Below are 26,168 nucleotides of genomic sequence, written 5' to 3' on the forward strand. Positions count from 1 at the left end.
GGGAGAGCACTAAACTTGACATCACATGACCTAGGTTCAAGGCTGAGCCAAAATCCTGCTTGCTCTTTATAATTCTAATGCATCTGGAATTTTTAATCTAAACGTGTTTTCCCCCCCTTTTTTTTAAGGCAGTTGGGGTTAAGTGACTTGCCCAGGGTCATACAGCTAGTAAGTGTCAAGTGTTTGGTCTGAGGTCGGATTTGAACTCAGGTCCTCCTGACTTCAGGGCAGGTGCTCTATCCACAGAGCCATCTAGCTGCCCCCACCTCTCTTTATTTTCAACATGAGCTGCATAAGTGTAGCAGGTACAGAAGCTATAATTTCCATTCCTCTCTCCTGTATGTACCTTTCCCAAAACTAGTCATACCCCTTAGTTTTTGTGGGGAAAAGTCCATGTTGGCCCAATCTTTTCCTCTCAGGTTTGCATATTCATTCTTATTCCTGCTTAGCCTTCAACTTTACAAAAGTCCAGCTCCTCACTCTGGTCTCAGAGTCAGTTGTTCGCTGTTTTACTTGCCCTGCATCTATCCATCTATCTTATGTATGTATGTATGTACATAAATATATACCTATATATCAGTTTCCATTTCTATTTTTGGTAAGGAGTATTTCCTAAGGGCCTCTCTCAGCCCTCTATAAAGGAAATATCTAGACAGATAGCTGAGAACTTGCTTTTTATGTGCCAAGGATAATTTGTCACATGACAACAGTAAAATAAAGTAGCTCAAAGATGCTTAAATCTCAGGATCTGAAATTTTCCTAGATCACAGAGCTAGCCCCAAGAAAAGACTTGCTCCAATCCTTTGAGCTAATCTGTAGGAGCAGATTAATGAGCTAATCAACCTGAATTTGCATTTCATTGACACCTGTCCACCAAATTGAGACATCTGGTCAATTTATCCAAATCTAAATGCAGGTCACAAGCTATAAAGATCCAAAGCATTTTTTGTCAAGGAAAAAATCAATTCAGAACTTCTTCCCTTTCAGAAAGAAAATATTTTGAAAATGTCACATTTTATAAAGAATATTTCACAAACTGTGCTGCTTGGGTCCACTACAAATTTATTATGTAATCTCCACTGGCATCTAGGTTGTTCACTTTATAGAGTATTGGGTCCAAAGTTAGGAAGACTTATCTTCCTGAGTTCAAATCTGGCCTCAGACACTTATTTGCTGTGTGATCTTCAGCAAGTCACTTAACCCGATTTGCCTCAGTTTCTTCTCTTGCAAAATGAGCTGGAGAAGCAAATGGCAAACCCTCTAGCATCTCTGTGAAGAAAACTCCAAATGGGGTTTTCTCCAGTGGCCTCTCACTGCTACACAGCAAGCTCCTATTTTTTCCCCCCATTGACTGACTCCCTCATGCACTCTCTTTCATTCCTCCCCATCCCGCTAACCTATTGAAAAATCAAAGCCATCCTTGCTGAGGTTCTTTTGCTTTTTGAACTGACTCCACCCTGTATTCACCCCTTGATTCTATCTCCTCAAATTTCCTTTGGGATTTTGCACCTTTATGATTCCCCTTTTTCTTCTCATCTTCAGTTTCTCTTCATTTACTGTTTTCTTCCCTGAATGCTTGCAAAAATAATTCTCTTTCTCTTAAAAAAGTTTGCACTTGATCCTACCGTTCCCTTGAACATTTTTTATTATTAATTTTCTCTTTCATAATTAAAATTCTAGAAAGGTTCACCTGAAACTTCTCATCTCCCATCCCTCTCCTTAAATACCTTGCATTCTGGCTTCTGGTCCCCTTTAGACTCTACTGAATGGGTCCCTTAATTGCTAAATCCTAACCCTTTCCTCAGTTCTCATGCTATTCAACCTTTCTTCATCTTGTGATACAATTGACCATCCTCACTTCCTTGATAACCTCTCCTCCCAAACATCTGGTGACTTCTCAATCATCTTTTCTGGATTATCACTTCCTATCCTATAACCTTGCCTTGGACTCTTTTTTTGACTCCCTTTTTTATGCCCCCTTTCCCTTCCTACCTCTCTCATGACATCATCTACTCTAATGGGTTCAATGATTAACTCTACATAGATGAAGGCATGCATTTAGATGGTGTTGTACCTGTATTGTCATTAGTTCTATATTGCATGTTTTCTTAATCACACTGGTTAAGAAGTTGGCTGCATAGAAAAACAGCTTTCATTAATGAATCATGAATTGATCATTGTTTTAACCATCTCTTATCTCTGCTGGGGAGTATATTTAAAGTGCCTTCTTCAGGGAAATTTCTCAAGAAAGGTAAAACACTCCCTCTAGTGGTACAGAAGAGAACAATTCCTGGAATCAGCTTTCCTTTTGTAACACTGTAAGATTTAAAAGTTGGAAAAGACATTAGAGCTCATTTGTTCTAACCCTCTCATTTTAAAAATAAGAAAATTGAGTTTCAGTAAGGTTGTTACTTCCTCAATTTCAACCAGGTACTAGGAAGGAAAGCCAGGAACAGAACCTATGGCCTCACATTCTGAGTTCATTGTTCTTTCTATTACACTATGCTACTCTTTTATAACAGAACCACAGATTTAGAGCTTGTAGGAATCTGAGAGGCCAATTAATTAGTACGATCAACTTTGATTTGCAGATGAGGAAACTGAGATCTACGGAGATTAAATGACTTGCCCTGTGTTAAACTACTACAGCTATCCTTTCCACATTGTGGGGATTTAGGGGTACTGTCCCCTCCTCAGTCCAAAAGATCCACGTAAGGCTTTTTTGGCACTCCCTTCATACCAGAGAAATCTGAATTATTATGATATTAAAAGATAAAATGTGTTGATATTATACAATACATATATTTTGTGTATTTCTGAATTTCTAAACTTTTTCTATATTGTCTGCTGACCTTTATATTTCACTTAAAGCTTCCACAAAACTCCCCAAAAAATTCCATTTAATTTCTTTTGCCGACCCAAGTTATAGTGAAACCTCAATGGGAAAAGTTGCAAAGTGGACAGGATCACTGTAGTGTCTTCCTGACCCCAAGGGTCCAACAAAGTGTCTATTGTACCACCTAAGAATTTATTCAGTACACATTTATTGAGCTTCTACTTTGTGCAATTCAGTATTCTAATTAAGGGGTAATAATCTTTCACGCCATATAGGAGATGATTAATTTTCTTCTTTGACATTATAGCAAGACATAGTTACAAGAGTTTATAAATCTGTAGCCATAAACCAAACAACTACAACTGGAAAATGAGAACCAACCAATTAATTATTAAAACATTTAAATGTAGGGAGGTTTCTTGTGGTTGTGAATAGCTGACTATGGCCTTCCAAGCTGAGTGATACAAAGTTGTGAAACTAATAAGCATCTCAAAGGTGCTAGGGGCCACAAAAGTCATCTAGTTTAAACCTTGCCCGAAGCATGAAAATCCTCTACAATCAATGACAAATGGTCTGACTGTGATTAGAGACCTCCAAGGATGGGTGGGTAATTCGAGTTTCCTTTTTTCTTTTTCTTTCTTTCTTTCCTTGGCAATTCATATTGCCATGAAGCTTTTCTTTATTTGTGGCTGAAATTTGCCTTCCCATAAATTATATTCAGTGATCCTAGTTCTATTCTCTGGGGCCTATAGTAAGTTTTAGCCTTTCGTGAGACTAGCCATCAAACATTTGAAGTTTGTGATCCTGTTTCTCCTAGGTTTTCTCTTCTCCAGGCTAACCATCCTTTCTGCTTCCTTCTAGCAATCTTTCAAAGGCATAGTTTTGAATCTCCACACCATCCTAGTGAAATCCCTTTAGGTATTCTTCAGTTTATTCTTTCTAAATGAAATATGGAACCCAAAACTCATTGGGCTAGTCTTTAGTAAAGAGCTGTCATCAAAGTAACATGCTGTTGCCATGGCCCAGATAGAAGAAAGAAGTTGTCAACTAGTTAAAAGTCAAAGTATCAAGGTTTAGGATTTAGAGCTGGAAGAAAACAGATAAGGAAACTGAGGCAGAGAATGACTTGCCTTAGGTCATGCAGATAGTATGTAGCAGATCTGAGTTTTATCACATCAGTACCCGCTCTCACCAGTACCCCAGGTTCACAGGCATTTAACTAGCCAATAAGAGAATTAATACTAGTTACATGTTTAAAAGATAAAAAGGTGACACTTCGATTTCACCAACTAGTTCAAAGATTGAAATTTAGAAGTCAAAGAGGTTCTTTTACTTTAACTTTTCAAATCAGTTAACTGAAATCTCAGAGTTATGGTAGAAAATTGGAGGGGGTGAAGAATGTTGACAATTTTTAGTATGATTTATATTATTTATAATATATGCCTAGGAACATATAAAAGTATAGCTTCAAGAGGACTTGCAAGTGTTAGCTTTCCTCCCTTCCTAGGAGAGGCACTGAAATTGAAAAAGAAGAGGTGGCCTGAGATGGAAGGACCTTTAACTCTCACAAGAGTGTGGAAATAATAATTGAGGAACAGAAGAAGGAAATATAAAGAACTTAAGTGTCTATAATGGAAAGATGACTGGATATTGAACGTAGGGGATACTTGGATTCAAGATTAGCTTTTGGTGACTATGAGCAGGTTAATTTAAGCCTTGTGAACCTCAGTTTCCCTTTCTGTAAAAGGGAGATAAGAATATCTATTGTATTTTCCTCACAAGTGTATTATGACAGTCAGATGAGATTATGTTTGCAAAGTGCTTTTTATACCTTAATGTGCTATTTCTACATGTCTCAATATGTTTGCAAAGTACTTTTCTTATATATAATCTCAAACATCAGATATTATTGTCCCTTCACCCAGAGATTTTGATGACAGGGGTTATCCTGCTACGAACTAGTTTTCTGACTTTTAGCAAACTGCTTTAACATCATACTCACAGAACATATGACTTGGAAGGGTAGGACATCTAGCCAAGAATTTGCTGTACAGATTTTTGCTTGATCACCTCTCATGGATAGAGTGCCAGGCCTGGGGTCAGGAAGACTCCTTTTTCTGCGTTGAGATCTGGCCTCAGACACTTACTAGCTGTTTGACCCCGGGCAAGGCATTTAACCCTGTTTACCTCAGTTTTCTCAGCTGTAAAGTGAACTGGAGAAGGAAATGGCAAACCCTCCAGTATCTTTGCCAAGAAAGCCCCAAATGGGGTCGCAAAGAGTTGGAAACAACTAAACAATAACAAAAAATTGAGGTTTGTCCCAGTACCTTTGCAGGCAGCCCCTTTCATCTTTGGATCGTTTTTATTGTTAGGAAGTTTGAGGTAGACATTGTTAGGAACCCCATTTTACAAATGAGCTAAATGAGGCTGAGAGGTTATCGTGTGACTTGCCCAGAGTCACAAAGCTTTTAATCTGAGAGTAAATTTGATTTCAGTTCTTCCTGACTCTGAGTCAAGCGCTCTCAGCCACTTCACCATGTAGCAAGGTCTTCCTCTCTATTGCTACGTAAGTGGCATTCATTACTTGGTTTTGACCCTTGGAGTCTAGGAGAACACATCTAATCCCTTTTTCACATGACAGCCCTTTAAATGTTTGAAGATAACCACCATATGCTACCCTTCCTCCCATGTCTTTTCTTCTCCCATTCTTCATATGACATTATTCCCCAGGCCCTTCACTATCCCGAATGCCTTGCTATTTGTGTCTCTCCTAAATGTGGTACCCATGACTGAAAGTTATAATCCAGATGCAATCTGAGAAGGGCAGTAGTGAAAAAGGACTGTCACCACATACACACACCCTTCTCTCCCCACACCCCCTTCCCCCATGTCTTTTTACCCCTTGTTTATGCAGCCTAACATTGCATTAGCTTTGGGGGATACTATACTACCTATTGCAGTGGATTAGAGCAAAGCTAACGGACCCTCCAACCTTTGTCTCCTTCTTACCTTTTTTTTTTGGGGGGGGGAGCTAGGCAGTGACTTTCCCAGAGTCACACAGCTAGTGATTGTTATGTGTCTAAGGCCGGATTTGAACTCGGGTCCTCTTGACTCTATCCAGTGTGCTACCTGGCTACCCCCTTAACATTTATTGACTGAGCTAATCATCTGTATCAAACTATAAAACTCCAAACTGATTTAAACAAAAAATTTTACGCTTAAAATCTTTGGTAAGAATTGTCACAGGTTTGAGAAGAAAGTAATCCAGACCTAATAATCTAAGTCAGCAGTGTGAAAGGAAGATCACAGAATGCTTATCTGCTTCTGAATTAACAAATAACATCTTAAAGTCTGTTTAAGTTCTTGTTAGCACCCGGAGCAGGCCTAGTATATAATTACTCACCTATTATTTGGTTATAAAAAAAACTAAGTATATGTTTCTTTTCTGTTTATTATTCCACTTTGCAGCTCGTCCATTCACAGTATGACTCTTTGTGACACCATGGACCGTATTGTCCATCGGGTTTTCTTGGAAAAGATACTGGAGTGGTTTGCCATTTCCTTCTTCAGTGAATTTAGGCAAACATTGTTAAGTGACTTACCCAGCTAATAATTGTCTGAAGTTAGATTTGAACTCAGGAAGATGAGTCTTTCTGACTACATGCCCAGCCTCTATCCACTGCACCACCAGAGGGCCACTTCACAATAGCTAATCCAGTGAATACTGCAGCACTGTTAACATTTGAGTCATTTGAATCCTCGATCCAGGCTCTAGCTAATTTTCTCCTGCAAAAGGGCTAAAAATACTCATTTAAAAGAAAAAAAAAGTACGGGGCTGGGTTATTCTGTGCTTTTAAGGCATTTTGGTGTGTATACACATCAAGATATGACCTACATAACACTGGTAAGTAAATATAGGGAAAGATGCAAAAGGATTTTAATAGATTTGAATTTTAAAAATTATTTGTGAGGCTACTTTATGGCTTTGTGAAGCTTGCGATAAAAATATCCTTTAAAGGGACCTTAACTTCTCCTGCTCTCCCATGGTAAAACTCCCATGGGCTGATCACCAGATGTATATATCTAATCCTAGAATCTGCCCTGAGTTCCAGTCATCCTGAATTTTCTATTCGACATTTACATCTAGTTGACATGTAGGCTAATCAAACTTAACATGTCTAAGATGGAACTTGGCATCCTTCTCCTAAACCTTCCCCTTTGTTAACTGCCCTATTTCTTTTGATAGTGCCATCTTTCCTCCATCTCAGGTTCACAACTTCAAAACCTCACTGATACTTAGGCAATGTGAGTGAAAAGGATAGGTGGATAAGAGATAGTGTAGGAAAGTGATGGGGTCAGGAAGCAACTGAACAACCAAATGGTAAGGATGATTAAATGAGATGTATGTAAAAAAGATATACAAACATTAGCTGTTATGCTTAACTCTTTTCCTTTTTATCCTTTCCTTGCAGCCAATAGTGTGCTCATGTTCGGAACCCTGGTCAGCACTTCAAACACTTATGATGGCTCTGGAGTTGTGACTGTGGAAACAGATCATCCACTCATCTGGACCATGGGCATCAAAGATAAACCCACAGAATGACTTCAAAATCCACCCCTGCCTTACCTAATCTGTTTATGACTGAAAAACAGGAGGAATACATCTGGATTAGAATAGTTATATAAGTCATGAAGTGGAAGGGGGGCTAGTTTGTTATTTTGGTTTGTTTTTTTTTAATAGTTGTTTTCATGCAATTTAGGATATAACATTTTAAAGGAGAGATTCTAATTTTTTTTAAATGAAGGGAAAAATTGATGGCTAATTAATGTTATCAAAATCAGTTTATTTATTTAAAACATGAATATGGATCAGTCCTTTCTAAAATTCAAATCTGATTATTCACAGTAGAATTCATCAAACCCTTCTCCTTATCCTCCCAATAATAGTCTTCCCTTTGAAGCTGCTAGTAAGTTCCTCAGGAAATTTTCAGGTCATACCCCCAAGCCTCCACCAAAGGACATTACTGTTGCCTGCTGTCCACTTACCATGTCGGACTGTGTTGCAAGGTCTTAAGACCAAAACTTTGTAATTTACTCTATGCTTCTTGCAAAAACCTATTATTTTATTCTACTCAAATCACTGATAAGTGCTTATTACTATCATCATCATCCTTATTACTATCTGTGAAAATGGCCAAAATTCAATGACCTAATGTATTAAATCAGAATGGCCAGCTAGATGCACATAGAGTCAGGCCTAGAGTCAGGAAGACTTACCTTCCCGAGTCCAAATCTGGCCTCAGACATTTACTACTTAGGTGACCCCAGGCAAGTTACTTCACCCTGTTTGCCTCCATTTACCCATCTGTAAAAAGAACTGGAAAAGGAAATGTCAAACCATTCCAGTATCTTTGCTAAGAAACCTCCAGATGAGGTCAGAGTCAGCCACAACTGAGAAACAACTGAAAATTAAATCAGAATTAATTCTCCAAGTCATTGGCAAGAAGACAGAGTATTTGGAAATGTTACCAAAGAAATAATTTTACATTAGGGGACCATCCTACTAACTTTGATCATTCCTTGCCCAAATCCAGCTTTTTAACCTGTGGATATACATTGTCCTATTAGAGTTTCTGTTCAAAATATTGAAATCACAGTCAGTACCTAAACTCTGCGTAGGACAAATGAATAGGAACAAAAAAGGCAGTGTGGTAGGGAGGGGAGGGCATGGGAGAGGGAACTTCTTGTCACCCTCGAAGGAACAATTTTGGCTCATAAATGAAAAGCTCTGTCCAATTTCTAAGGAACTAAGTTCAACTGTCTCTTAAGGAATATTCGAGCAAATACAGGCTGTGATCATGTCTTGGACACCCATCTCAGATCACAAGCCTGATGTATTAGAAAGCTGCTCAAGTTTCTTCTGTAAGGAGACTATACTTATTTCCTCATCTTCCATAGCCTTGATACACAAACAACAACTTCAACTTATTTTGTGGTGGGAATACATAGCCCTTTAATTGTTCTAAGAAATGGGACCATTAGCTTTCTGATACAGGTGCTAGCGCTTGGCCTCTTTCAGTTCAGAAAGGACAGTGGCAAGAACAGTGGGCCTGCATACTGGAGTCTTGAGAGCCGTGTGAATACCATGCAATTCTGCCCTCAATATCAATGAAGATGATTTTCAATGAACATTTTTTACACTATGTGATTTACTGATGAATGATAGCGTCAAATATCAATGTCAAATAAAAATATTTATTCACAAATATTTAGTGTGTTTAAATGAAAATCCATGGCCCAGTTACCCAGAAAAATTTGTCATGTCAAAAACATGTCAGTTCCATGTGGAGATTGTTGTCAGATTGATCTCAAGCTTGGATCTCCACCTAAAAATCTCATTAGAGCAGATAATGAAAGGTCCTGCAAAACAGAGCTGTTTTTTGTGCCCCCAGAAGGGGCCTTCCTCAAAATTGCTTCATTGACCTAGTTACAATGGAAAAGCCAATTTTTGGTTTTTTTACTTCAAGAAGGGACAGACAGATTTAGAGATCTTTTGTTCACTTTTCACTCCATTTCCACTTCAAATGCCCCAAGCAAATAGACTATTTCCCCCTCAATGTAACAGTATTGATTTTATTTTCTGGGTGGCCAATTTTTGCAATGTCAAAACATATTGGTCTTACTATGTTCCCAGCTGAAATGACCTGCCCCATCATAGGAAAAAAGAAGGAGTTTCAGCAGTAACCCCACCCCACCTCCACCCCCCCATCCCCTGCCAGAAAAATGTTTATATATGGTTGAGGTCAGAAGGGAAGTAGCAGATAGATGCCATAACTTCTGTTTTAACAGGGAACTTTCAGAAGGTTTAGGATGTTATGTTAAATTTTACCATGCTTTCTGCAGTGTGACAATGGAAAGAACACTGGATTTACAGTCAAAGGATCTATGTTTGAATCTTGATAGGATATTATTGTCTATGTTATCTTTGGGAATTCACTTAACGTGTAAGCCTCAGTTTCCACATCTGTGAAATAACGGAGATTGGAATAGATGATCTGAAAGTTCTCTTCCAGTTCAGTCTATGAACCTGTGAGAAGCAACAAATAATTTGAGGGGGTGAGGATTGCTAAAGATAGGTATGCTGACTGCAGCAACAAGTGCTAGCTAAGATTGAGGATAGAAAAACTATTTCTTAGGAGCTGACACCATGATAATTATTGAGTTATAAACTAAGAAGCCAAGAGCTAAGTTTGTTTAAATTACATATAAATTAACAATTTGTAAAAGATCTGACGAGTCCTGAGGAGAGCTGAGCTATGAGTAAAGCATACTTTATGTGTGTGTGTGTGTGTGTGTGTGTGTGTGTGTGTGTGTGTGTGTACACACACATATATACGTGTATTTTTTCCCTCCATACTTTAAGATCCCCAGCTGGGTAAAGGTGATTGAGGTTGCCAGATAAATGAGATTCCCTTATTAGAACTAAAACCAAAGATTACACAGATCACATTCATAAAATTATGCATGTGAGAAGAGAATGTATGAGTAAGGTGGCATCTTATATTTCTACTGGATAGGTTCAAAGGAATGATACTTGGGCTTTGGGATCCATAGTACTAGCTCCCCATGTATAAGGTGGTTGCCACCATAACTGGTTCCTGGCCAGATGGCAAAGTCTATTACAAGGTGGTGATTTAGTGTTCAAGTCTTCCTCAGTCCATACACTCGATGGCAGACAGAGTTGAGACAAGGGTCACTGGCAGCCCAGGTGCTAAGAGGGAGAGAACTAGAGGCACAGAAATAAAAGCGAAGTGTTTTCTTCTTGCCTTTTTCTTTATGCCCTTCCCAGAGTACAAGATAACGGATGGTCCACACCATCTATTGTCACAAAAGCATAGAAGTGGGCAGTGAAGTGATTTCCCTCTCCACAGACTTCCTCAATATTTGTTAACTTCACCCAGCAATATCCATGCCGAATAAAAAGCTTTACCTGAACTCCCAAATAACTGATGATCCGTCACCAAAAATAAATAAAATAAATAAATAAAATAAAATAACTGAAAATCCCAGATCCAAAAGTTCTTTGAAGGTTCAAAGGGATTACACTTTTCCCTTTTTTATTCATGGCCTCAGTACCCTCTTTTGAACTTTTGAACTTACTGATTTAAAAGCTGAGATTCAGCTCTCTTTCATCTGAAGCTTCTGAAGCTGAATAATGTTCTTATTATTATCAACATTATTATCAATAATGTTCTATATCATCATTCATGCATATGAAGAAATGTTTACATACCTACTATGTGCAATACAGTGTTCTAGATGCCATGGAAGACATAAAATTAAATAATACAGGGTCCCTGACCTTGAGTGGAATCTACTAGGGAGAGACAAGACATGTACATAGACAATTCTAATACAAATAACAGTTAAAGCACATATAATGAATACAAGATGAGGGGAGGGAGATAGCACAACACAGAGATACCTACAAGGAATTTGCATGCCATATAAAGTAGATATCTTCCATATAAACAAAAGGGTTTGACAAGGAAGAAGGAAGGAGGGAGGAAAGCAGAAAAGGAGGAAAAATGGAAACAAGCATTTATTAAGTGCCTTTTATGTACCTGGCGCTGTACTAAGCATTTTACAAATGTTTTACAAATATCCTATTTAATCTTCAAAATAACTCTGCTATCATTATCTCTATTTTACAACTGAAGAAAATGATACAGAATTTAAGCCACTTGCCCAGTCATGTAGCTACTGTGTGGCTGAAGCCAGATCTGAGCTCAGGTCTTCCTGATTCCTGGTCTAGTGTTCTATTATCTATTATTCTACCTAGAACATAATAGTACATTGTAGTCTAATAGGCAAAGGTGCCAATGCTTGCACAATTACTAATTACACAGAAAGTTCCCTAGCTAAGAAGCTGACTCTCTTATCCTTTTTCCTTTTTCCATTTCTTGGAAGGGGAGTCCTGCCAAAAACATGGAGGAGTAATCTCTTCTAGCTGCATGAGTAGTGAGCACACAGAGCAGAGCAAAGAGTTGAGCTAGCCTAGCCATGGAAAGACTAACGAAAGTACTGCACCTAGTTGGAAGTTCTGAGGAAAATGGGAGTTGCTTGAGTCCCAGAGTCAGGAAATGGTTTCATGAGCACTTTATAGACATTCTCATATCTAATCCTCACAACAACCCCACAGAGGAAAGTAGTATAAGTAGAATGAGTTCCATTTTTCAGATTAAGAAATCCAAGTTTAGAAGCTAAGTACTTCCCTAATAGCACACAGCTAGAGACAGAGCTGTGATTTAAGTTCAGACACCTTCCTACTACACCAAGATGTTGAGCCATTCAAAAGGAAGAAACTATTCTTTGCTACAAAGAGGTTTTGTAAAATTGAAAAATGACACAGCTAGGAATGGAATGGAGGAATAGAATGTACAAAGATGTAGTCCATTATTTCAGTTCTGAAGTAATATCTTTCATCTTTTATAACCTAGATAGATAAGACCAAAAAAAAAAAACACTTGCTCAGCACTTCATATTGTCTATTTTGCTTTCAGTTCAAAACAAACATTTATTAAGCATATGCTATGTGGAAGGTACTTTACTAAGAGCTAGGAATACAATAACAAAATGATCTTTTCCTATAAGGAGATGACAGTCTATAAACCATGTACAGATTTAAGCAAATAAAGATAACTTGAAGAAAGAGAGCTAACCCCTGGGAAGATGAGAAAAGGATTTGCATAGGGATGGCAGCCATATCATCCTTGATTTCCTAGCTAAGTAAGGGATTTTGAGAGGCTGAGGAGAGTAGGCAGTGTTTTCTAGGGATGGGGTGTGGGGCAGCATGAGATAATGCAAATGGGAGATGGAATAACTAGAAGACCATTTCGGTTGAGATGTAGATCAGGCTGGCCTTGGCAAGGAAAAGGATCACCTTTTCCTCAGACACTGAAGTAGAGGCAAAGATAATAGGATTTTTGAGGCATGGAGTAGGGAAAGGTGAGATGATAGCATGTGTCACCTATTTTCTCATCAAAGTAGGAGGAAAGTTTCTCTCACAAAAAAGTGGGGGTGGGGAGGGGCGTGAAGAGAACTGTGGAGACTGTGAGTCAAGCAGGGAAAATTAAAGGGATGCCATGTAGCAGTGACAATTGAAATTATATCACATATTTACAGTAGAAACACTCACTATGTCAGTGTGACTTTTTAAAATAACGTGAGAGACTTCCAGATCATGTGACCAAAAAGATGCAGGACATTTTTCTCTCATTTTCACAAGCTCTCAAACCTCTCCGAAATGGGAATTGTGCACAGAGCTAAAGCAATTTAAGCTGTCTTCGTGATCTACGATACCAAGGGCCCAGAGACTAAAAACCTTAAAGCAGAGAAGACCAATAATCCCTAACTCCTCACAAGCACTCACAGGGTACATCTTCATCCACCACCCACCACTTTCAGTCAGCAGAGCTACACAAACACCAGTTACTTACAATGGGACTCAACTCAACCAACCCATTCCTTCCTCTCAGTACCATGGGGATCCAAATAGGAGAAAGGCAGCATGACAATCTGTAAGGCAACAGTACCCAACCCAAGAGTGGAGAAAGAAATGAGACAGGACACACATCCAGGCTTATAACAGAGCTCAATTCTGACCTTCTCTCCCCTCTCCTTCCAAGGCAAGATGTTCCTGAATGGTTTAAAAAAGAAATAAAAATTGTGAGAGCAGAAGTAATTAGTAGAATAGAAAAACTTAAATCCATGTTGTGAAGTCTCACCAAAGAAACAAATGACAGGATAACTGATTGGGAATGCAAATACATGGAAGTCAAGGACAATCTAGAAGAAGAGAAGCAAAAAGCAATAACATTAAAAGAAAGTATAATCTCTATAGAAGCAAAATATATTGATCTCAAAGGCAGGATGCTTAGAGATAAATTATAGGCTATAGATCTCCCAGAACACAAGTGAAAAAAAAAAAAGCCTGGGTCCCATAAAATAAGAAATTATCAAAGAAAGCTGCCCAGAACTTCTGAACACAGGAAACAAAGTTTCAAGTAAAATAATCCATAGATCACCTCTGGTGGGAGCAGGGGGAGGGGTGAAGAAAGACTGCAAACTAACATAGTGGTTTAAATTTAATAATTCCATTGAGAAACAACAAATCTGTAAGTGACCTGGAGAAAGACCTTCAAATATAAAAGAAAGGAGATTCTAATAACACAAGACTATTCTTCACCTACCAGAAAATGCTGAAGGGAATAGAGTAATATGTTCAGAAGAGCAATGGAACTGAAGAGGCAGCCCAAGGTTACCTGACCTGCAAATCTGAGTCTAACCATAAATGAAAAAGACCAACACTCAATAAAAATAAGTGTTTGAAACATTCCTAGAAAGAAAACCAGACATTAAAAGATTATCTGCTTCTCAAACACTTCTGACAATAGAAATACAAGAAGGGTAAAACCGATACAGCAACTGAGGATGACAACAGTAAGATAACAGCAGAGAGACCATTTAGACTTGTGTGTGTGTATGTATGTGTGTGTGTGGTTAAGTGACTTGCCCAGAGTCACACTGCTAGTAAGTATTATGTGTCTGAGACTGGATTTGAACTCAGGTCCTCCTGACTCCAGGGCTGAGTACTTTATCCACTGTGCCACCTAGCTGCCTACTAAGAGATTTCTTTCTAAAGTACACTCAGAGACTAGGGTAAAAGCAGAATCAAATAGACATTATTGTGTAGAAACAGGCCTGAAACTTCGTTAACTAAACTTCATAACATTATGCCTAAAGGTGAATCAAAGATTTTTTTGGGGGGTGGGACTAAATTACTGAATAGGAGAACACTTCTAAAGAGGGAGAGGAGAAAGAAGAAAACAGGGATTATTTATGTACCCTAATCAAGTCAAAGGCTAACAAGGAAGGGAAAATAATTCGTCTAGTCTCTCAGGAAGAAGAAAGCCTGTAGGAGAATGGGTGAGGAGGCAGAGGGAGAGATTGAAAAGAGGGGGTGGGGGTGGAAGTAACCATTGTGGTGGGAGGTGTTAACACTGATGAATCCTCCTATGGGACAAGAGAGACATTTTATAAAGGGAGATGACTACCTCACCATATGCATTATCTGCAGAGATTTTGTGCTGAGAGACCATGTATCATACCTCTGGAAAAAAGGAATCAGAGCACCCGGGGGGCAACTGACACCCAGAAGAGTTTGGAGACCATGTACTAAGGGAAAAGATGTTGAGGCAAATGCCAAAAAAAAAAAAATGACCAAGGCAAAAGTCAATAATGAAAAGCATAATAAGGGACATGGGAAGATTCCTACAATGAAGCAATATCCTCTGTATCACTGCTTGAATTGGTATTCCTAATAGTGAGTCAGAGTAGAAATAAAGGAACTAAGAGGGCACAAAGGGCACAAGGCAATAACAAGCTATTTAAAAGAAAGAATTCAAAAGAGGTGCCTCAAAAATTTTAATTCCTTGAGGAATATAGAGAATAAAGAAGGACAAAAATAAGCATAAGGGCCATGAATCAAAGAGAAAAAGTCAAGGATAGAGAGAAAGGGAAGTTAAATAATGAAGAGAATAAAGGAGAACAAGTAATACTTAAAAAAAGATGAAATGGAAAATAAAAAATTTTAAAAACCAATGAACAAAATCAGTTGAAAAGGATGTGAAGAATTCTAGTTGACTATTGCCTGAGGGGAAAAAAAGAGGAAGAATTAAATAACTAGACAAAGGCAAGAAAGAAAAAGGAACTAATAAGCAAAACTCTAAAAACCAGGGAAATGTGTAACAAATAAGGGAGACGCTGTTCAAAAGTAAGTGAGAGGAAGCCAATGGAAATAGGGCCACCTTGAAATAGATTAAGCTACAATACATAAAGAAACCATTTTGTATTTACACCAGCTGGGGAGAAAAAATTAAAAAAAAAACCAATGAGACATATGAAGGAAAATATAAACCCGACTCTGGTAACTTTAATTACAAATAGATTAAACCAACCCAAATAAAAAAAAAGTCACAGACATGATAAGATAACAAAACTCCACAATCTTTTGCTTGTAAAAAACACATTTAAAAACAAAGACATGTACAAAATAAAAATGAGTGGTTGGAAAGAAAAATTACTTTGCATCAAGTGGTGCAAAAAAAAAAAGCAGGAGTTCCAACCATGCTACCAAAAAAAAGCAGAAACGAACATTCAAAAATTAAAATTAATAAACAAGGAAACTACATCATGCTGAAAGATAAACAACAAACCAATATCAAAATTAAACTTAGATACTCCAAATGCCAAAGCATCAAAATTCATAAGAGAGTTTTTTTTTTTGCTTTGGCAATTGGGTTCAGTGACTTGCCCAGGGTCACACAGCTAGCAAGTGTCAAGTGTCTGAGGCCAGATTTGAACTCACGTCCTCTTGACCTCAAGGCTGGAGCTCTATCCACTGCACCACCTAGCTGCCCCTGTAAAGGAGATATTAACTGAGCTATATGAACATGTAGTCAACAACATAAGTATGTCATTTCAATGTCCCATTCTTAGTTTTGGTTAAGTCTAAAAGGAAGATAAAGAAGAAAATATAGAATTAAACAAATTGCTGTAGAAAATAGAGCTAAAAAATGTAGGATATCTTCTAAATGGTACTACAAAAGCCCACATGGAATTTTTACATAAATTGACCCTGTATTAGAGCACAGAGATATTGCAAACAAATGTAAAAAAGGCAGAAATAGTAAATATATCATTTACAGACCAAAATGTAATAAAAATAATAATCAGTTCCAGGACTTCAAACAAAGCACACAGAATCAGATGGAGAAAACAATGAAATCCTAAATAATGAATGGGTCAAAGTGCCAATCATAGAAAAATTATGTGAACTTTTTTAAAATGATGAAACAAGACACCAAATTTTCTAGGATGTAGAAAAAGCAGTCCCCAGGGAAAGTTCATATCCCTACAAACATATATTAACAAAATAGAAAAAAAGAGAGAAAGAGGATTAATGAACTGAACATGCAATTAAAAAAAGAAAGCCAATAAATTAACAACACTAAAGTAAGCAGAAAAAAGAGAGACTAAAAATTAGAGGAAAAATAAAATGGAAAAAATATAGAAATGATAAATAAAATTAAAAACTGATTTTTTAAAAAGATGAATAATTTCAAGGTCTTTTCTTAAGCTGAACTGCCATGCATTCAAACTCTGGTGCAGAGAATACAACTCTAATGGGCTGACCACGTTGTATGAATGCTGAACATACATTTGCCTAAAAGGCTATTTTATAGAGAATTCACATAAGGCCAGCGCTCACACAGAGGTCAGAAGAAGAGATGCAAGGACACTCTCAAGGTCTCTCTGAAGAACTGTGGTATCCATTGGAAGACATGGGAGACTGGCACAGGACAAACCAGCATGGTGTGAGCGTCAAAGAAGGTTCTGTGCTATATGAGCAAAGCAGAATTGCAGTAGCTCAAAAGAAACATGAGATGTGCAAATTTAGAGACATCTCCCCAAATGTTCATATGAACTATTTGTGCCAAACCCATGTTAGACCCTTCTGAGCTCTTATTGGTGTGATGAGCCGCAGTTGGACACGTTGTCCATTGACCCCAACATCATGATGTCAGTTTGGTCCTCTTAGATCATTAAGGACAACTACACATGTAACACATGTAAATCTCCATAAAGTTTTATTCAATCTGATCAAGAAGAGGACAATCAAATCAATAAAACAGCAAATGAAAAAGGTGAAATCACAAAGCCAAAAGAAATAAAAATAATAATTCAAACCTATTATACCCAGTCATATGCTAATAAAATTGAGAAGACAAAAGAAACAGAGGAATGCATTCAAAAGCATACCATACCCAAATTGACAGAAAACTAAGTAAAGTTCTTAAATAACTTCATACCAGAAAAGGAAATAGAACTAGTTACAAAGGAACTACCACGGAAAAAAATTTCCTTGTCCTGATAGATTTAAGGGGGAAATAATTCAACCTTTTAAAGGACAATTAGTAGCCATGAGACAAATTATTCTTAAAAAAAAAAGCCAACTGAGAAATAAAGCACTTTGCCAAAATATTTTTATTAATCCTAATCACTAAACCAAAGTGTAAGACACAGAAGGAAAACTATAGGCCAATATCATTAATAAATATAAAATTAAATTTTTTAATTGAATTCCTATAAAACAGACTACAGTTATTCATCCCAGGGATGAATTAGGAAAAAAATTAACATCATTAATCACATTAGAAACAAAAACATCCCAAACCACATGATTTGCTTGATAGATGAAAATATACAATACACAATTTTTGCTTAAAAAAAAGCATAGGCATAGAAGTGCCTTTTTAAAAAAATCATGAAAGGAATCTATCTAAAACCAAAAAGAAGCATCATATTCAATGGAGATATACTAGAACCTTTTTCAATAAATGTGGGAGTAAAACAAGGATGCTTACTTTCTCTTCTATTATTTGATGTATCAATTCTGGAAATGCTAACAACAGCAATAAGATAAGAGAAAGAAATTAAAGGTGTAAACATAGGTAAAGAAGAGATAAACCTATCTCTACTTGCTGATGACATGATGCTATACTGGGAAAAACCTAAGTAATCAGCAAAGATACTCAACAAGATAATTAATAGCTTCAGCAAAGTAGAAGACTACAAAACAGACCCTCAAAAATCAACTGCTTTTCCATATAATAAAAAACAAATCCAAGAGACCATAAAAGAAAGGGAAATCCCATACCAAATAACTATATGATGCGTAAAGTATCTAACAAAACACTCAAAAGACTTGTATAGATTCAAGGAAAAAGTACTTCTTAAAGAAATAATGAACTGAAATAGATGGAGATACAATGCGTATATATGTGTGTGTGTACACACACCTACCTACCTACATATATACATATATAATATGGAAAAATATGTATGTGTAAATCAGTACAACCATTTTGGAAGGTAATTTGAAATTATGATGACCAAAATGTCATGGTCTTTTACCCAGTAATTCCATTACTGGGTGTATACCCCCAAAGAAGCATTAATAAAAATTTTAAAAGTCCCCATATACACAAAATATTTAGAGTAGCACTTTTTTTGTGATAGCAAAGAAGTGGAGACAATATAGATATCCATCAATTAGGGAATGACAAAACAAATTGTGGTACATGAATGTAATGGAATATTACAATACTGTAAAAAATGGTGAATGTGATGAATACAGAGAAGCATGCAACGATCTACATGGACTGATGCAGAGTGAAGTAAGTAGAGTCATAAAAATAATATGCACAAATGCACAATATACACAAATATATAATATAACAATAAACAATCTCACAAAAAGTCAAACATGAATGGTGCAAAATTATAAAGAATAAACATGGCTCAGAAGAAGACATGGGACAAAACACTCCTAGCCCACCCTTTTAGAGGTGGAAGGTTTCATATTACACGTATTTTCAAACTTTCACAATATATTGATCAGTTATGTTGCTTTTTTCCTTTTCTTTTCCTTTTAAAAAATATTATTTGTTACATGGGATGGTTCTCTGCCGAGGCTGGGGGGAGATACTGAAGAAACCACAATGATGTCAAAAACAAAAGATATCCATAAAAACTTATTTTAAAAAATAAAACTATGATTGATATTTCTCCAGTAGTCTAGGAGTGCAAGCAAAGACAGATAGTTGGTAGGTGGTGATTCAGGGTTGAGGTAGGCAGGGATTGAATGATATATGACAAAAGTGCAAGAAAGTTAAGGTTGGAGGATATTATCTAGATCAAGGGCGGGGACCCTGTGGCCTTGAGGCCACATGCGGCTCTCTAGGTCCTTAAGTGTGACCTTTCAGTTAAAGAGCCCCAGAAGATGAGCCAACAGTAGGGTAAACGATGTAAAGAGATGAACTTGAGCAGGAGTAATAATCTGAGAGAACGAGGCAAGGTAGAGAGACTGGACATCAAGGTGAGGATAATTGGATTAGAAGTGAGGCAGAAGGAGAAATGGAAAGATAGATTATGGTCAGAGAGAACAAATTCAAAATGTAAGCTCTTGAAGAGGATACAGTTAGGGATGATAATGAGATCTAAGGTGCTATCTTTGCATTAAGCCAAGATAGAGAGAAGATGGAAGTTATAGGAAGTGAGAAACTTGAACTGGGAGGCCAGAATGTTCAAGGGGACATCAATGTGTGTAACTGAAGTCCTCACATAACCAGATAAAAAATTGAACTTAAAAAAGACTCTAAGTTACTTACTCAATTCCATGGGAAATGAAGGATGATAGCCTAGAGGTCAGTAGATGACAGAAAAAGAATAGAGATGAGATGCTGAGTGATGGTGACAGAGGGAGAATCCAAATGTGGCAATAAAGAACAAAGATAGTGCCAGTTCCTTGAGGGCAGATGTTATTTTGATTTTGTCTTTGTACCCTCTGCACCTGGTGTAGGTGCCTCATATGTTGGAGGTGTTCATAAAGCTTGTTCAAAGACTTTACCTCCCTTTCTTGTCCTTGCGCAGAATGATGGAGTTTGGAAAAGGGTAGCCAGGGATACAGTATCTTTCAGAAGGAACTAGATTTCTATTAGCACCAAAATTTGCAAAAAGTATAAACTGAAGAAATTTAGGATGGGAGGGAGTTTTTCCAACAATTCAGCAGGGTTCTACAGACCACAGGAGAGTATTGACTGTATGTAGATGGAGTAAGGCTAAATTGGTTAAAAATGAGGAGAGTAGGAGCAAAGAACCAGTTCTCTCCAGGGTCCTGCAATGAAAAGTCAATATGGGAACAGTGATATCAGCTTCCCCAGATGGTCGCTTCGGATACAAGGATGTGTAGGTGGTCAGTAAAGGTGGCTAGAAATTCTATCTCAAAGTCCAAGTCAGGAAAAAATTTACATTTTTGCCCCCAACATAAAATTGAACTTATATTCAACACTAGTATCCTAGCCTCATCCCAAGAAAGGGGAGGGGGGTAGGAGAAGGATAATACATTTTCTTGTAGTGTTGCTCTTCCCTACTTTGGAGCATGCTCAACTGCTGTTCTTTCCTGACAGCCATAAGGAAGTTTTGGAGGTCCTCTATAAATCCTTGTTGTGTCTTTAATTGGCTGCGGAGTCAGAAGAGCTGATGATTCAAGATGCCATATTTAGTAAAGGAAGAAGCAGTTTCTTACTTTGTTTCTACCTTTTTGCTACCAGAAAAATGCTATAAATATTTTGTGACATGTAGGTTTCACTTTCTGATGTTAAGCTCCTTGAAAATCGGCTCGGTGATGGGTCAGAGAGTATGAACAGTATAGGAACTTATCTCTCATAATTCCAAATTGTTTTCCTGAATGGCTAGAATAATTCACAGTGGAACCACTCTTTTTTTTTTTTCACAATGGCCTCTAGAACCAGTTTGCCAGTCATACAAGAAAAATTGTCTCCTTTCTTATCAGAATTTGGATTGTAAACAACACAGCTTGCTGAATCACTTTGTTCATCAGGCTTAATTAGACGGATACTATCATGAAAGGTATTCAAAAGAGCAATGCCAAAGTATGTGTCATAGGTGGTACAGTATATGTTTGGGCAAGAAGTCTGGAAATAAATGAAAGATCCAAGGAACAACAGAAACAAAAGAGGACCTTTTGAACAGAATATTGCATCAGTTTTAAGGAATAAAGTTCCCGTGATGATGAAGTGACATAGAGAAAATTAGTCTGTTATTTCATCTGCAGTAACAACTTCCTCTAATCTATCTGCTTGGAAATCATCCATTTAAAATAGCACCTAAATTATAGTTCTACTCTTGTGTGCCTTTATTCAGAGCCTTGGTATTTATCTGCTAATGATATTGGTGGCAACTCATATGTGTGGTAAAAAAAGGAAAATTTGTTGTGGTAGTAGGGTATAAAATATATGAGATCTGGTTTAAGAATTATAATAAAATCAGTTTAAATCTGTGTTCAAAACCTTGTTTAAATTTTGTCCACCATATTCTGCTTGGTGTAAGTGATTTTTGAGAGGTTGCTAAGGGAGAAAAAAATACACTTAGGAGTAATGTATAACTATGTGTGTAAGGTAATTTAAACAAGATCTAGTTCATATTATTGGGATAAACAGACAAAAGGACCCTTCCATTTTTCTTGGCATCATGCCATTCTTTCTCTCTTTGCCTTTTGTCATTGGTAGAAACAAATGACAAGAATGCTGAATGCAAAAATGCTAAATACACACACACACACACACACACACACGCATACATCTATATATGTGTGTATATGTATATGCTAAAGCCTTCCCTGGGGTTAGGGATAACAGCCTTATGCACAAGAAATCATCTTCAGTCAGGGATAGACGATTGTTGGTCTCTAAGAATGAACAGCCCAAAATGTTTTGTTACCAAGCCAGTTCTAAAGGAGAAGAAGCTGCTGAAAAAGGACTTTGACAACACCCTGGTAATTAATGAAAAAGGGTAACAACTAGTAGTGTTTGTACTCCAGGCAAATCCTACTACTGGGACACTGAATTGTGAAGGAAGAGAGGGCCATTGATGTTTTGGAGCTAGCTTGAACTGATCCAAGAAAGCTGATTGTTAAATTTTCAGTGTGAGCATTTACACCTTGGAAATAGTCGTATACAAACCAGGTCTTGATTTACTGTTTTGTTGACTTCTAGACTTCAGAAAATGACATGGGAAATATTAATAATGCAGATTAATCTTTAAAATGTGTTGTGTCTATATATATATATATATATTTTTCAGAAGACCAGTTGTTAAAACTTTACCAGCATGACTAGACATGAAGAAAGACAGAATGTCATAGTGAACAGAAGGTGAGCTTTGGAAGCAAGAATGTGTGGCTTTAAGCTCTGCCTCTCAAACATACTAGCTTTGCAATCTTAGGCAAGTCAAAACCTCTCAGAACCATAGACAACTCTTGATGATTAGAAGTCACAGATGAGTTGCAAATCTGCCGTGGTGGAGTTTCCGTACCACAAATCCTGCACATCATTGAAAGTACAAGTCCAGACCGGTTCCTGCTAACTTAGTGCTTGATGCTATGCTCTTTTGTTTCTATAACGCTCAAGTGCTCTTTAAATTCAGCACCTGGGACACAAAGCCCTGCTCACCCCACACTAGTTACAGCTCCAGTCAAAAAGGTGTCAAATTATTGTACTGTAGGCTCTTAACATTTACATTAAACTACTATCTTCAAAATCTAAGAATTGGTTAATATAGTTTAAGTTTGTTCTCATCCCTTGCCTGCTCCCTATTCACTGTTCATAACTTATCAGTGTTCTGCTATAACATATAAAATAACACTCATTATCTTGTAAAGAATATTCTAAAAATTCTGGGAAATCTGAATACTTTAACATTTTATGGTATAAGCATTTCACGTAATTATATTCACTTCTTCATGTGTACCCCTTGAGGGACAATATCAGCATACACTCCAAGCCAAACTTAACTTTGTTTATTCTTGCTAAAACCTGTATAACATTAAAAATTACATTCAACCAGAAGAACTTTGTATATAATAACAGCAATATTGTATGATGATCAACTCTGAGTGACTTAGCTATTCTAATCACAGCAACTGTGTGATCGAAGACAATTCTGAAGGACTTATGATGAAAAATGCTATCCATCTCCAGAGAAAGAACTGATGGATTCTGAATGCAGATCGAAACATACTTTTTCTTTACTTAATTTTTTTTGGATTTTTGGTGGTGGGTTTTTTTTTTGTCCATGCTTTTTTCCACAACATGACTAACACGGAAATATGTTTTGCATGACTACACATGTATAACCTATATCAAATTGTTTGTCTTCTCAATGGGGGAAGGAGGGAGAGAGAGAATTTGGAACTCAAAAAATTTTTAAATGAGTATTTTAAAATGTATTTATATGAAATTGGGGAAAATAAACTATATTTTTAAAAATCACATGCAAGCTCAAGTAGACATTTTTCTCCCCTTCATCTGCTTTTAAAACATGTCTTGCACATAGTAGATGCGTAGTAAATGCTTCTTGTTTCTCAGTATGCCCCTGGCTAGATCCAGCTTCCTCACAAGAATAACATCTGCTTCTTTGGCAAAGACAAAGTTTATAGTCAATTATCTTGTTTCTCTTTACACTAGCAAAGATGACAATATGAATATAATGCTTATCCTTTGCCTTTTTGGGATGTATTTTCTCCCATGTGCTCAATGGAGTCTAAGGTCCTTCATAACCCCATCATCAACGAAGCCAGCATTTTAAATAGTTACGTTTTGTGGAGATACAAATGTTTAAATAGAAGTAATACTAGACAGAACAAGAAGATGATCTGGAAGTAAATTCTCTCTCTGCTACTCAACAGCAATATGACTTAAATCACAATTTCTCTAGGCAAGCAAGCATCAGGGTTGGAGTATGCAAAGTAATGGAGGGAGACAGGGGATTGCATGGAATAGCTGAGAAACAGCCAGTAGTCTAGCTTGATCAGAACACAGAATACATGAAGTGGCACAGTATGAAATGTTGGGGAAGGGAAGGAACAGCTCAGTTGTGGAAGTCTTTATTCACCAAGCAGAACAATAAGGAGGAAGAGATTTAAAACTTGGGGGCAGGGGAGTGACATGGTGAAAATGAAATATTGATTTACTAGCTAGGTAGACAATGATTTGGAAATGGGATAGACTAGAAACAGGGAAGTGAAGAAGAAGGCTCTTGCAGTTGTTCATATGAGAGGTAACAAGGTCCTGAACTAGAGTAGTGGCTATGTGGGTCAAGAGAAGGGCATAGGTGACAACACTTGGTAATTCTTGAGATATGGGGAGGGGAGTAGTGAGGGAGAAGGAACAGTAAAGGATTACTCCAAAGTTATGTTTCAAACTGGGTGATGGTGGGTGTCCTCAACAGAATTAAGGAAGTATGAAAGAAGGGTTAGTTGAAGAGGAGGGGGTATTCTTTACAAGGTGGTAGAGTGGTATTTTATACCGCCCAGCAGAAGACTGTATATGAACGTATATAATCCTGATGACAGGGAAATTGTAATAGTAGTTATTGATAAGTTACCATTGTTATATATATTTTATTATAAAATTAAATATATCTCATATATGTATATGTATATATGTCGTGTATATGTGTGTGTGTGTGTGTGTGTGCGCGCACGTGCGCAGAGGGAGAGACAGACAGACAGACACAAACATACTATCCACCACTGTCAATGTGGTGTAGTAGTGATAGCACTAGATTTGGCGTCAGAAGTTTTGGCTTCAATAATTGACTCTTCTCCTTACTTCCTGTGTGAATTAGGCAAGTCACCACCTCTTGGGGCCTGACTTACATTATGAATCAAATTAAGGGGATCGACTAGAAAACTTATAAGGTTCTTTTCTGTATTAAATCTGATTCCGTGACATAACATGTCAATTCCATTAATTCAACAAACATTTATTGAGTGCTTTTGTATAAAGCAGTAGGGATAAAAAAAAATGCAAAAACCAGAAATGGGATGTCAATTAGATTTTCTTTAGCCCATATTAGCTTCTTCGATTTAAAAAATGTATATATCAACTCTTCTTTCAGGCCTCTAATCAAGAAAGAATTTTACTTGGTGTTACAAACTTGTAATTTCATCTTTTTATTTCCTCCCCTTAAAATCTGAGATGGAATGGAATGTAGAGAAGATACATACAGAGAAGTATAATACAAAGAAGGAAGTGACAGAAGTTAAAAAAAAAGAGATATAAACAAAAAATATTCTAAGAACATTTATTCTGTCCCATTTTTTAAAAGGTACCTGATACATAAAACTTTATTTATAAACAAATACAAACTTTAAAGATAACTATAAAACTAGGCAGATTAGCCTAAAAGTTAAATGGTGATGGTGTTCTACCCACCTTTAAATTTAGTGTAATTATTTAATTAAATATCAAAGTAGTAAATATCAATTATAGATTGGAAGTATTAAATATTATCATGTAAAACAATCATCGTTGTTTCTCAGTATAATATCTCTAACTTATTCTCTTTTGGTTGAACAAAGCAGAGAAAGAGAGGAAAAGGAAATAAGCATTTATATAGCACCTACTGTGCCAGGCACTGTGCTAAGCGTGTTACAAATATCATCTTTTTTTTTAAATAGACTTTATCTAACAGAGAATGAACTTGTTATCTAAAGACCACATCCGAAATTCATTCACAAAATCACAGATCCCCAGAGTTGAAAGGGCCCTTAGAGGCCACCTTGTCCAACCAGTACCCAAATGATGATACTGTCTATCCCCATCTAACAAGGAGTCATCCGGCC

General features: G+C 37.0%; 1 protein-coding gene across 5 annotated transcripts in view; it reads left to right on the top strand.

Moving 5' to 3' along the window:
- TPK1 (thiamin pyrophosphokinase 1) overlaps nt 1–9,102 on the top strand; it is a 475,657-nt gene extending 466,555 nt beyond the window's left edge. For all 5 annotated transcript variants that reach the window (XM_020998083.2, XM_020998084.2, XM_020998085.2 and 2 more), the window contains one exon: nt 7,309–9,102. In XM_020998083.2, coding sequence (XP_020853742.1) covers nt 7,309–7,439 — 131 coding nt within the window. In that variant the 3' untranslated portion in view covers nt 7,440–9,102. The remainder of the gene's footprint in view (nt 1–7,308) is intronic.
- The last annotated feature ends 17,066 nt before the right edge of the window (nt 9,103–26,168 follow it).

This window comes from Phascolarctos cinereus, unplaced genomic scaffold, assembly GCF_003287225.1.
Source record: "Phascolarctos cinereus isolate Bilbo 61053 unplaced genomic scaffold, phaCin_HiC Scaffold_1;HRSCAF=81, whole genome shotgun sequence".
NCBI lineage: Eukaryota > Metazoa > Chordata > Mammalia > Diprotodontia > Phascolarctidae > Phascolarctos > Phascolarctos cinereus.